The 13,114-nt window shown below is 46.4% G+C and overlaps 2 protein-coding genes and 1 long non-coding RNA gene across 13 annotated transcripts in view; 2 read left to right on the top strand and 1 right to left on the bottom strand.

Annotated features, from left to right (window-relative positions):
- Positions 1 to 3,476, top strand: part of CARMIL3 (capping protein regulator and myosin 1 linker 3) — a 101,792-nt gene extending 98,316 nt beyond the window's left edge. For all 11 annotated transcript variants that reach the window (XR_011319993.1, XM_069761796.1, XM_069761797.1 and 8 more), the window contains one exon: positions 3,279 to 3,476. Coding sequence is in view for 7 of the 11 variants with exons in the window: in XM_069761794.1 (XP_069617895.1) it covers positions 3,279 to 3,353 (75 nt within the window). In the remaining 4 variants the exon portion in view is untranslated. The remainder of the gene's footprint in view (positions 1 to 3,278) is intronic.
- A 4,971-nt stretch (positions 3,477 to 8,447) lies between these two features.
- On the bottom strand, positions 8,448 to 12,202 carry LOC138673383 (uncharacterized). The gene is made up of 3 exons (XR_011320020.1): positions 11,817 to 12,202; positions 9,727 to 9,826; positions 8,448 to 9,317 (listed from the first exon to the last, which is right to left on the bottom strand). It is a non-coding gene; the product is annotated as an uncharacterized lncRNA (long non-coding RNA).
- Positions 12,203 to 12,467: 265 nt separating this feature from the next.
- MRPL52 (mitochondrial ribosomal protein L52) overlaps positions 12,468 to 13,114 on the top strand; it is a 35,773-nt gene continuing 35,126 nt past the window's right edge. The window contains exon 1 of the mRNA XM_069761786.1: positions 12,468 to 12,556. Within this exon, the coding sequence (XP_069617887.1) occupies positions 12,538 to 12,556 (19 nt within the window). The 5' untranslated portion in view covers positions 12,468 to 12,537. The remainder of the gene's footprint in view (positions 12,557 to 13,114) is intronic.

Here is a 13,114-nt window from a genome sequence, read left to right as displayed (position 1 = left end):
ACATGGCGTCTGATCTCAATTCCAGCCAATTCTGCGTTGAAAAAGTAAAACAGTGCTCTTTCCCTTCCGAGCTCTTCCGTGCGCCCAAACAGGGGTTTACCCCAACATCTGGGGTATCAGCGTACTCAGGACAAATTGGACAACAACTTCTGGGGTCCAATTTCTCTTGTTACCCTTGGGAAAATAAAAATTTGGGGGGCTAAAAAAACATTTTTGTGGGAGAAAAATGATTTTTTATTTTCACGGCTCTGCATTATAAACTGTAGTGAAATGCTTGGGGGTTCTAAGTTCTCACAACACATCTAGATAAGTTCCTTGGGGGGTCTAGGTTCCAATATGGGGTCACTTGTGGGGGGTTTCAATGATTAAGTACATCAGGGGCTCTGCAAATGCAACATGACGCCTGCAGACCAATCCATCTAAGTCTGCATTCCAAATGGCGCTCCTTCCCTTACGAGCTCTGCCATGCGCCCAAACGGTGGTTCCCCCCACATATGTGGTATCAGCGTACTCAGGACAAACTGGACAACAACTTTTGGGGACCAATTTCTCCTGTTACCCTTGGGAAAATACAAAACTGGGGGCTAGAAAATAATTTTTGTGGAAAAAAAAAAGAATTTTTATTTTCACGGATCTGCGTTATAAACTGGAGTGAAACACTTGGGTACCCAGGACTAATTGTACAGCAACTTTTGGGTTCCATTTTATCCTGTTACCCTTGGTAAAATAAAACAAATTGGATTTGAAGTAAATTTTTTGTGAAAAAAATTAAATGTTCATTTTTTTAAACATTCCAAAAATTCCTGTGAAACACCTGAAGGGTTAATAAACTTCTTGAATGTGAGAAATTGCTGGTCAACTTTTAACCCTTATAACTCCCTAACAAAAAAAAATGTTGGTTCCAAAATTGTGCTGATGTAAAGTAGACATGTGGGAAATGTTACTTATTAAGTATTTTGTGTGACATATCTCTGTGATTTAAGGGCATAAAAATTAAAAGTTGGAAAATTGCGAAATCTTCAAAATTTTCGCCAAATTTCCATTTTTTTCACAAATACCGTATATACTGGAGTATAAGCCGACCCGAGTATAAGCCGACCCCCCTAATTTTGCCACAAAAAACTGGGAAAGCTTATTGACTCGAGTATAAGCCTAGGGTGGAAAATGGAGCAGCTACCGGTTAATGTCAAAAATAAAAATAGATACCAATAAAAGTAAAATTAATTGAGACATCAGTAGGTTAAGTGTTTTTGAATATCCATATTGAATCAGGAGCCCCATATAATGCTCCATACAGTTCAATATTGCCCCATAGATGCTCCATATAAAGCTGGGCCCCATATACAATGCTCTGCACCGTTCATTATTGCCCTATAGTTGTGCCATATAGTGCTCTGCACCGTTCATTATTGCCCCATAGCTGTGCCATATAGTAACATAGTTAGTAAGGCCGAGAAAAGACATTTGTCCATCCAGTTCAGCCTATATTCCATCATAATAAATCCCCAGATCTACGTCCTTCTACAGAACCTAATAATTGTATGATACAATATTGTTCTGCTGCAGGAAGACATCCAGGCCTCTCTTAAACCCTTCGACTGAGTTTGCCATCACCACCTCCTCAGGCAAGCAATTCCAGATTCTCACTGCCCTAACAGTAAAGAATCCTCTTCTATGTTGGTGGAAAAACCTTCTCTCCTCCAGACGCAAAGAATAGTGCTCTGCACCGTTCATTATTGCCCCATAGCTGTGCCATATAGTGCTCTGCACCGTTCATTATTGCCCCATAGCTGTGCCATATAGTGCTCTGCACCGTTCATTATTGCCCCATAGCTGTGCCATATAGTGCTCTGCACCGTTCATTATTGCCCCATAGCTGTGCCATATAGTGCTCTGCACCGTTCATTATTGCCCCATTGATGTACCATAGAAAGCTGTGCCATTGCTGCTGCTGGTGCAATTAAAAAAAAATGCCATACTCACCTTTCTTGCTTGCAGCTCCCGGCGTCTCGTCCCGGCGTCTCTCCGCACTGACTGATCAGGCAGAGGGCGACGCGCACACTATATGCATCATCGCGCCCTCTGACCTGCACAGTCAGAGCGGAGAGACGCCGGGAAGATGGAGCGACGCCCGGCGTGTGGAACGGGGACAGGTGACTATGCGATACTTACCTGCTCCCGGCGTCCCGCTCCTTCTCCCGGACAGCTGGTCTTCAGGTGCCGCAGCCTCTTCCTCTATCAGCGGTCACCGTTACCGCTGATTAGAGAAATGAATATGCGGCTCCACCCCTATGGGAGTCGAGTCCATATTCATTTTTCTAATGAGCGGTCCCACGTGACCGCTGAAGAGGGGAAGAGCTGCAGCACCCGAAGACCGTGGGAAGGCAGGGGGAGCGCCAGGATCGCCGGGACTAGGTAAGTATGCCTCAGCGCCCTCTCCCCCTCACCCGCCGACCCTGCCACCCACCGTGACTCGAGTATAAGCCGAAAGGGGCACTTTCAGCCCAAAAATTTGGGCTGAAAATCTCGGCTCATACTCGAGTATATACGGTAAACGCAGGTAATATCAAAGAAATTTTACCACTATCATGAAGTACAATATGTCTCGAGAAAACAGTGACAGAATCACCAGGATCCGTTGAAGTGTTCCAGAGTTATAACCTCATAAATGGACAGTGGTCAGAATTGTAAAAATTGGCCTGGTCATTAACGTGCAAACCACCCTCGGGGCTTATGGGTTAATCACATAAATGAATAACAACAATGATGGAGCAATTGATCACCAATAGTTATAGAATAAACTATTTTTATTTAAATTATATAGGGAAGATAATAAATAACAATTATGACACAGTACAATAGCAATGGGATATAAAGACAAAAAAATAAAAAACAAATTGGTAAGCTCACTGGCATTAGAATAAACCATCAGGTTAGGTCACAGTGTCATAGTAGAGTACTGAATCAAGGCACATGGAGTCATATGTAAGTACATAGTTCAATGCAAATGTAAAGCGCTGCAGAATATGTTGGCGCTATATAAAGATTATTATTAAGTACCTGTAGCCATAGTTAACTGGGGTATAGGGCCTGCTAGGATGCACTTCACCACCTCTGCAGCTTCGCCTCGACTTCAGAAATCTGTCACTTAGCTAGTACAGCAAAATGCTATGCGACGTGTGAACATCGCCTTACTTTTTGTCTTCCTCCTCTTTTTCAGTGTCTTCTATGTAATATGTATTTTTTCTCCTGTCTTTTTTTTCCATGTCGTATAATAGAAGCCAAAGAGAGAGATGCTAAGAGTCTGCCATCATCTGCTTGACTCTCAATCATCTAGAAAACTTGAAATGTGACTTACTGGAAATCTGCCTGTGAATACACCATACACCGTGTGCTCAGCCTGGAAATGGGTGGCACTGAGAGGCCTATAACTAATGATTGTGCATTTTCAGCACCCAATAAAATGATAAACCTTGGAGACTGTTTCCTTTCTTTATGTTCACATTTTACATCTGTAGAAAATGCCCTTTTCCGTAGTAACTAAAGGATCCTGTGGTTTCTATGCCTTGGGGCTTTATAAGATTTAAGCTACAAACCTTACCAGGGAACTTTCTGGTATGTACTGTCTAGTTAGTCGCTGTATATTAATGGGATTATCCAGTCACAGCATATCCGCTGTATAGGTCATCACAATGAGATGGGTGAAGGTCCAACTTCTGGACCTTCCACTCACTTGTTATTGGCTCTGGCAGTCTCTGGATATACCTACAGGTGCTTCTCACAAAATTAGAATATCGTCAAAAAGTTAATTTATTTCAGTTCTTCAATACAAAACGTGAAACTCATCTATTATATAGAGTCATTACACACATAGTGATCTGTTTCAAAGTGTTTACTTCTGTTAATGTTGATGATTATGGCTTACAGCCAATGAAAACCCAAATGCCTCTTGCACTTGCTTCTGTTAGGGGCACTTGGCAGTATCCTTTTGCCAGGTCAAGGGTTGAAAAATACCGTGCCTGCCCAAACCGCTCTGTCAATTCATCCACCCGGAGCATGGGGTAAGCGTCAAATTTTCAACTTCAACTTCATTACGTTTTCTGAAGTCATTACAGAACCTTAGTGTACCATCAGGTTTAGGTATTATGACTATTGGGCTGGTCCACTTTGGGACTCTTCAATGACCCCTAACTGTAGCATAATTTTCCCTTCCTCCGAGATGACATGTTGCCCGGCCTCAGGCACCCGATACGGCTTTAGTCGGATTTTGACCTGCGGCTCCATGACAATGTCATGTTGGATTAGTGAGGTACATCCAGGGAGCTCAGAGAAAACATCTGTATTTCGGCTAACAAACTCTCGGACCTCTTAAACCTGTTTAGGAGACAAAGTATCTGCTATTTTAACTACGGAGAAGGTTTCTCCTGACCTACCCAGAGGAAACGGAGCTTTCTCCACAGGAAATGCAGGCAGTGGGCTATCTTTGCCAAGGTGGTTTCTATCTTTCAATGGTTTAAGCAAATTAATATGGTAAACCTGCTCTGGCTTCCTCCGTCCCGGTTGATATATTTTGTAGTCTAATTGTCCGACTTTCTCCATAATCTCGTAGGGCCCCTGCCACCTTGCAAGAAATTTGCTATCTACTGTAGGTACAAGTACCAATCCCCAGGATTAAAGGTTCTTATCCGAGCCTTCTGGTTATAGACCTGAGACTGTTGTGCTGCTTCCATATGTTCCCGGAGAAATGGTCCATTCTTTTCTGTATTTTTGCAACATGTTCTATCACACTCTTGTTGGGGGTTGGTTGGTTCTCCCAAGCCTCTTTGGCTATATCAAGTAAAGGTACCGTCACACTGGACGATATCGCTAGCGATCCGTGACGTTGCAGCGTCCTCGCTAGCGATATCGTCCAGTGTGACAGGCAGCAGCGATCAGGCCCCTGCTGTGCTGTCGCTGGTCGGGGAAGAAAGTCCAGAACTTTGTTTCATCGCTGGACTCCCCGCAGACATCGCTGAATCGGCGTGTGTGACACCGATTCAGCGATGTCTTCGCTGGTAACCAGGGTAAACATCGGGTAACTAAGCGCAGGGCCGCGCTTAGTAACCCGATGTTTACCCTGGTTACCATCGTTAAAGTAAAAAAAACAACCGCTACATACTTACCTACCGCTGTCTGTCCTCGGCGCTCTGCTTCTCTGCTCTGGCTGTGAGCACAGCGGCCGGAAAGCAGAGCGGTGACGTCACTGCTCTGCTTTCCGGCTGCCCGGCGCTCACAGCCAGAGCAGAGAAGCAGAGCGCCGAGGACAGACAGCGGTAGGTAAGTATGTAGCGGTTGTTTTTTTACTTTTAGGATGGTAACCAGGGTAAACATCGGGTTACTAAGCGCGGCCCTGCGCTTAGTTACCCGATGTTTACCCTGGTTACCGGGGACCTCGGGATCGTTGGTCGCTGGAGAGCTGTCTGTGTGACAGCTCTCCAGCGACCAAACAGCGACGCTGCAGCGATCCGGATCGTTGTCGGTATCGCTGCAGCGTCGCTTAGTGTGACGGTACCTTAAGCCCCGGGGATGTCTGCCATACAATAGTTCAAAGAGCGAAACCCTGTAGATGCCTGGGGCACCTCCCACACTGCAAACAACAAATATGGTAGTAAGAGATCCCAATTCTTCCCATCTTTAGAGACTGCTTTTTTTTAGCATGCTTTTTAGTGTCTTTTTGAATGTTTCTACCAGACCATCTGTTTGGGGATGATAAATTGATGTACGCAACTGTTTAACACTTAATAAGTGGCAGAGTTCTTTCATAATTTTTGACATAAAGGGGGTTCCTTGGTCTGTTAAAATCTCTTGAGGAATCCCCACTCGAGAAAACATACCCATGAGTTATTTTGCTATGAGCTTAACTGACGTGTGGCGAAGCGGAACAGCCTCAGGAACGGCCTCTTTTACACATCAGTTTTTAGCCGTCAGGCACAATCCGGCTAATTTTGAAAAAAACAGATCAGTTGCAAATTGTGAAAAACTGATGTGATGGATCAGTTTTCTGCTGGATCCGACTTTTTTTTTTTTAACCTGGTGATAGAGTTTGGACTTCTGGGGAGGATAGAGAAAGAGAATTTTCCAGAATGGAAAATGCATGATTTCTTTAAAAAAACGGAATCGGTCGCCAGAATCCATCATTTCACCTCATGTTTCATCAGTTTTCCGCCGGATTCGTCGATGGGCGTTTTTTTGCTGGACAGAAAAAACATTCCTCTGTACGTTTTCTCCGGCCGCTGGAAAACTAATTTTGGATGCATCTGGCAAAAAAACGGATGAAACGTGAGGCCATCCATCGCAATCCGGCACTAGTACAAGTCTATGAGAAAAAAAACGATCCGGTGTCAACTTTTGCCAGATCCGTTTTTTTCAAAATTCGCCGGATTGTGCCTGACGGCAAAAACCTGATGTGTGAAAGGGGCCTAATCTAGAACTACCACGATGTGTTGGTGCCCTCTTGCTGACTTATTGACAGGACCGACCAGATCAATTGCTACCCTCTCGAAAGGTACCTCTATAGTTGGTAGAGGCACCAAAGGACTCCAAAAGTGTGGCTTTGGACTGGTTACCTGGCACACCGGACAGGAATTACAATACCGTTTAACTTCTTCATGGATCCCTAGCCAGTAAAACCGCTGCAAAATTCGGTCTCGGGTTTTCCTTTGGCCCAAATGCCCGAGTACATGTGCATGCGCTAGGTCCATTACCAGCCTACGATATGCCTGAGGTACCAGTAACTGCTCTACCATTTTCCCCACGTATTTTCTCAACTCGATACAACAGGTCTCGGTTCAGCTGAAAGCGTGGCAGCACTGCGGCTGCTCCAGGTTGTTGGAATTCCCCGTTAATAAACAGCATGCTTCCCCTGGCTCGAGCCAAAGTAGGGTCTCGCTCGATACATTTAAGTCCGACAATTCCGGTCCAGGCGGCAAATCTTCCACATCCCCGCCAACACTTCTACGGGAGAGCTTTCCCTGTCCTCCACCGAAGAGGAGATTACCCCTACTGCCAGTCTTCCTCTGGGCCACCAGGTTCATTCCCCACTTCTGTAGAATGTAACCCGATGCCAGCAGTTGTCCATTGGGTGAGAAAATTGTTGGCCAAAGTCCAGAAAATAAAGAAAAATCTCTTCCAAGTATCACTTCATAATGTAAATCAATCACAACCCTCACTTCGTGGCACCACCTCCCCGCTGGCGTGTTTATAACCATTAGTGCGGTAGGGTAGTCTTTTGAGTCCCCATGTATACATAACACCCCAATTTTCTGACCAGTGTACTCGCTGGTTTGTACCAGGCTGGCTCGTACTAGGGTTACAAGGCTCCCTGAGTCAGGTAGGGCCACAGCCGGTGTGCCCTCCACATCCACCTTACACAAATCTACTATATAATTGTCTAAGGGTCACTTCCATCTTTCTGTCTGTCCTTCTGTCTTTCGGTCACGGATATTCATTGATCGCGGCCTCTGTCATGGAATCCAAGTCGCTGACTGGTCGTGGCAAAACGCTCACGACCATTGCCACGACCAATCAGCGACGAGCGCCGTCCGGTGGAAACATGGCCGCTCCTTCCTCCCTGCAGTCAGTGCCCGCTCTGTACTCCCCTCCAGTCAGCGCTCACACAGGGTTAATGGCAGCGCTAATGGACCGCGTTATGCCGCTGTGTAACGCACTCCATTAACGCTGCTATTAACCCTGTGTGACCAACTTTTTTACTATTGATGCTGCCTATGCAGCCTCAATAGTAAAAAGATCTAATGTTAAAAAGAATAAAAAAAATAAAAAATCATCATATACTCACCTTCGACGCCTTTCCCGCTCCTCGCGACGCTCCGGTGACCGCTCCATGCAAGCGGCAGGTTCCGGTGGCAAGGATGGTATGCGACAAGGACCTGCCATGACGTCACGGTCATGTGACCGCGACGTCATCACAGGTCCTGCGCCCATACCAACCCTGGGACCGGAGGCTGCCGCGTGCACCGCACACAGGGCCAGGACAACAACGGAGGGTGAGTATATGTTTATTTTTTATTTTAAGTCTGTATACTACATGGCTCTGTGCTGTATACTCCGTCACTGGGCAATATACTACGTGGCTGGGCAATATACTACGTGGACATACATATTCTAGAATACCCGATGCGTTAGAATCGGGCCACCATCTAGTGTTCCATATTGGGCGCCTCCGGGGTGTCCGTTGCGCAAATCAGTTCGGCATAAAGGGATTGGCGATACCCAAACTTTGTGTCCATGGGCTCAGCCAGGTGGGGGTAATTTCCAAGAGCCATATCTTTTTTATTTTTATTATACTTGTTTACATAACACCATCATATTTCACAGCACTTTACAATGTAGGGATTTGCTCTGGGTAGGCAGTGGCAGGGCTGCAGAAATGAGGCAACACACAGGCTTTTAGTCCAAACTTCAGTGGTTTATTAGCAAAACAGTCAGTGGCAGAAAGAGAAAAAAAACACAAACATACTCCAGCTTGGAGAACCACTGATTTCAGACGCACCCTTACACGGGACGGGCTTAAAGGGACACTGTCACCTGAATTTGGAGGGAACAATCTTTAGCCATGGAGGCGGGGTTTTTGGGTGTTTGATTCACCCTTTCCTTACCCGTTGGCTGCAATATTGGATTGAAGTTCATTCTCTGTCCTCCGTAGTACATGCCTGCACAAAGCAATCTTGCCTTGCGCAGGCGTGCACTATGGAGGACAGAGAATGAACTTCAATCCAATATTGCAGCCAGCATGCAGCCAGCGGGTAAGGAAAGGGTGAATCAAACACCCAAAAACTCCGCCTCCATGGCTAAAGATTGTTCCCTCCAAATTCAGGTGACAGTGTCCCTTTAACTAAGCGGCTGCCTGGTCAGCGGCGTCCGCCAGGTGCCATTCCCAGGGTTGCTATCAGTCTTGTTGTTAACTGTTGCAGTATGAGTAATCTGACCAAAATCAGGATAACTCCAGCCTAGCTCCTCACACCTTGCACACAGAACATGCGCCAAACAAAAAAAACTCCATTAGATAGCCCATAACCCCACCCACAGGTAAAAATCCAGCCCAAATTTTGTCTTGCTGTGAGAAATATATCTTCCATCCAGCACTACACCGTTCACTGCACAACAGATTGTGAGCCCCGATGGGGACAGCGATGACACTATCTAAATTCCCTATTAAAATGTCTTTGGAGTGTGGCAGGAGACCCACGCAAACATGGGGAGAACATACAAACTCATTGAAGATGTTGTCCTTGGTGGGATTTGAACCCAGGACCCCGATGCTGCAAAAAAAGCGACAGCATTAACCACTGCACTTACCATGCTGCACATCTTTTCTGTTAATGGAGCTATGTGAAGCTTTACTTTTTGCAGGGCAAGCTGGCATTTTTATTGATATCATTTTGAAATAGATACAATGTTTTGGGGAAAGCGTGAAAATTCAATTTTTTTCAATCCTCAAAATAGGATCAGAACAGAACATTGACCCTCACGGATCTCATTCTTAGATCCGTGATTTTCATGTATGTGTGAATGGACCTATAAAACTCTGAGTCCGTGTGCCATCTGATAAGAAAAAAAATGGTATCACACGGACATTTCACACAAATGTGAGAATGTAGAATAAGGGAATTTACAAAAAAAATTGTCACTCCACGTCACACAGAATAATATTTACATCCAGGCACTTACCGCTAACGACTCGTCTGATTCGAGCCGCTTTCTCTTGTTTCTTCTCCATCTGGTCAGACCTTTATATTAACATCTCCCAGCCATGATGCTCTTCACAGCCCTGAAAATAACAAGGTCACATATATTGTATACATACATGTATCTCCCCCCTGAATATAGATATGTACCCCACAATTAACATACTATTAGCCACGCACCATTAAAAATATAAAGTGATGAGCAGCACTGTGCCCCCCATTACCTATAATCTCTGCCTCCCAATAATATCAATTATTCAGTCTGTGACTCTCTCCAATTAACTGTAAGGCTATGTGCACACGGAGAATGTGCAAGGTTTTACAGTACAAGCGAAGTGAATGAGAGCCCTGAAGTCTCATGCACACGCTGCTTATTTTTCCATGCAGATTTGCAGCACATTAAAAGCTGCAAAATGTCAATACTAGCAGCGTATTTCACCTGTACTAATGGGGAAAAAACGTAACAAGGGCATGGCAAAAATGTGGAAAAAATACATGTATTTTACGCAAAGTTCTTCCTGCCAACACATCAGCATATGCAGCAGAATTTTCGCCTGCAAATCCTGAACATGTGCACATAGCCTTAGTCACTATCCTGCGTCCCCATCATTCATTATAAGTACTTGATAGCTTCTCCTATTTCCAAATTCATTATGATGCTATCAGGTGCTGAGCATCCTCCACCACCTCCCAATTCATTACAAGTACATGACAGCGTCTTCTCCCACCTTTCAATTCATTATAAAGGGTCCTATACACCTTATCGCCTCCTCTCTGAATCCCAAATAAATTTTAAATCCGAGATAGCATCACTATGAATTGTGAGATGAGGAAAGACGCTATCAGGGGATTAGCATCCTCCTGCGCCACCCAATTAATTTTACATCCATATCTAACATATTCCTCCATCTCCGCCTGTTCATAAGTCCATTATAAGTCCCCCTTCCTCCCATACCAAACCCCCACCCCTCGTATTCCTCCTCCCCTCCCGCATCCCATCATTGCCCTCTCCATCACCTCCATCATTGCCTTCACCACCTCCATCATTGCCCTCCCCACCACCTCCATCATTGTCGTCTCCACCATTGCCTTATCCCCATCATTACCCTTTCCATCACCTCTATCATTGCCTTCTCCCCCACCATTTCCCCTTTCCACCACCTCTATCATTACCTTCTCCCTCACCACCCCCATCATTGCCCTCTCCACCTCCATCATTGTCCTCTCCATCACTTCCATCATTGCCTTATCCCCCACCATCCCCATTACCCTTTCCATCACCTCTATCATTGCCTTATCCTCCACCATCCCCATCATTACCCTTTCCACCACCTCTATCATTGCCTTCTCCCCCACCACCCCATCCTTGCCCTTTCCACCACCTCTATCATTGCTTTCTCCCCCACCACCATCATTGCCCTTTCCATCACCTCCATCATTGCCCTCTCCACCTCTATCATTGCTTTCTCTCCCACCACCCTATTATTGCCCTCTCCTTCACTGCCTTATCCCCCACCACCCCATCATTGCCCTTTCCACCACCTCCATCATTGCCTTCTCCCCACCACCCCATCATTGCCCTTTTTACATCATCTCTATCATTGCACCCCCCACCACTCCCTTCATTGGTCTCTCCACCTACACACACGTTCCCTGCAGCATTTTTGTTGCTGGCAGCTTTCTCACACAGATGCGCGCTGAATGCTGACGTCATTGCGCCGTGCGGCTGTCAGACAGTAAGCGCGGGAAAGATGCGGAGAAGGGATCCCTGCAGCTCTGCTGCCATTTTCTCCTGTAGGGATCGCTCCCTGCCTGCCACACAAGGGAAATCTCAACTTGCCCTCAGTGTCAGCCGCCCGGCTGGGGCCCCGATGCAGCCGCACTATACGTCCACCCGAGTTTTTTAACTAAAGCATATTAGAAAAGTTATTAGCCTATTACAATAAACGGCCCAGCCCTTTAATTAACCTGAACATTAAACACCGCAAAGAGGAATAAAAAGACAATTGCATTTTCTTAGTCGCTGCCCTTCCCCCAAAAATGCAATAAAAAAGGATCAAAAGTCGTAGGTACCCCAGAATAATGAACTATTCCCCAGCACTGCTCCAACAGCGGGGAATGAGGGGGCTCAGAAAGAAAACTGGACAAGCTTGGCAGCTCCTGGAGAATGAGGATACCACACAATGAACGCTGTCAAAACAAAAACGAGGGCAAGAAAACAATGGCGGAAATGCAGGAGGGGCACAATTTCCCTGTGCTTGGAATATCTTGTCATTCAGAAAACTGTGCTGATGATGAAAGAAAAATGTATGGCGCTTGGAAGAAAAAAACAAAAGCGCAACAAAAATGCACTTCGCTGGTTACAGGGTCACATGACAGGAGGACAGCTGTACTGGACAGGCATCTGCCAGCCGCACTAACAGGCTTCTCCCTGGACAGCTCGGAAAAGGGCGCCACCTAGTGGCCAGGCTTCTTATTGCCTCCACCACTCAGGAGAAACCTTCCCATGAAGCTGACGTAGAAAGTTGACACGCTAATGTCACGCTCAATGTCAGGGAGAACGCGGCTTGTGCGCATGCGTAGAACGCAAAATGGAGGTGCGCGCGTCACTAATTCTCTCCCGTTCCCGCCCACCTCTCGCTCTTCCCATATTACAGCGCATCGTGTACACGTTGTATTCAATCGCCCGCATTGTGCCAGCTGCGATGTTTCTCCGGCGACTTCTCATTGGTTCTTCCTGGAGTCACCTGACTGAAGGACGCGACGCACGTCATCTGGAGACGTACAGGGCAAGATGGCGGCGCCCATGTTAGGTGAGCAGTACGGACCTGTCTCTGTCATGTAGTGTACGGAGGCGTCTAGAATGGAGCTGTGCCCGACCGGTCCGTCCTGCGGCAGCTCCGGTCTACACAGCCGTGAGGTGAGGGGACTCCGGGAGCTGCTCAGACTCCATGCTGGTGGCCCCGGCATAGGGCTGCTGGAGAGGGGCCGGCGCTCAGGGGACAGTGAGAGGTGTTACCGGCCTGGTATCTACACTTAGCGCTATATATATATACACACCCCCTATAATTGTCTAAGGGTCGCTTCCGTCTTTCTGTCTGTCCTTCTGTCACGGATATTCATTGGTCGCAGCCTCTGTCTGTCATGGAAATCCAAGTCACTGATTGGTTGTGGCTGTTTTGCTGCGACCAATCAGACAGGCACAGTCCAGAAGAAAATGGCCGCTCCTTACTCCGCGCAGTCACTGCCCGGCGCCCGCATACTCCTCTCCAGTCACCGCTCACACAGGGTTAATGCCGGCGGTAACGCACTCTGTAACCGCTGCTATTAACCCTGTGTGTCCCCAACTTTTTACTATTGATGCTGCCTAT

The sequence above is a fragment of the Ranitomeya imitator genome, chromosome 1 (genome assembly GCF_032444005.1).
Source record: "Ranitomeya imitator isolate aRanImi1 chromosome 1, aRanImi1.pri, whole genome shotgun sequence".
Taxonomy (NCBI): Eukaryota; Metazoa; Chordata; class Amphibia; order Anura; family Dendrobatidae; genus Ranitomeya; species Ranitomeya imitator.
The sequence above is the reverse complement of the archived record's forward strand: the minus strand, read 5'-3'. Positions and strand labels throughout refer to the sequence as shown.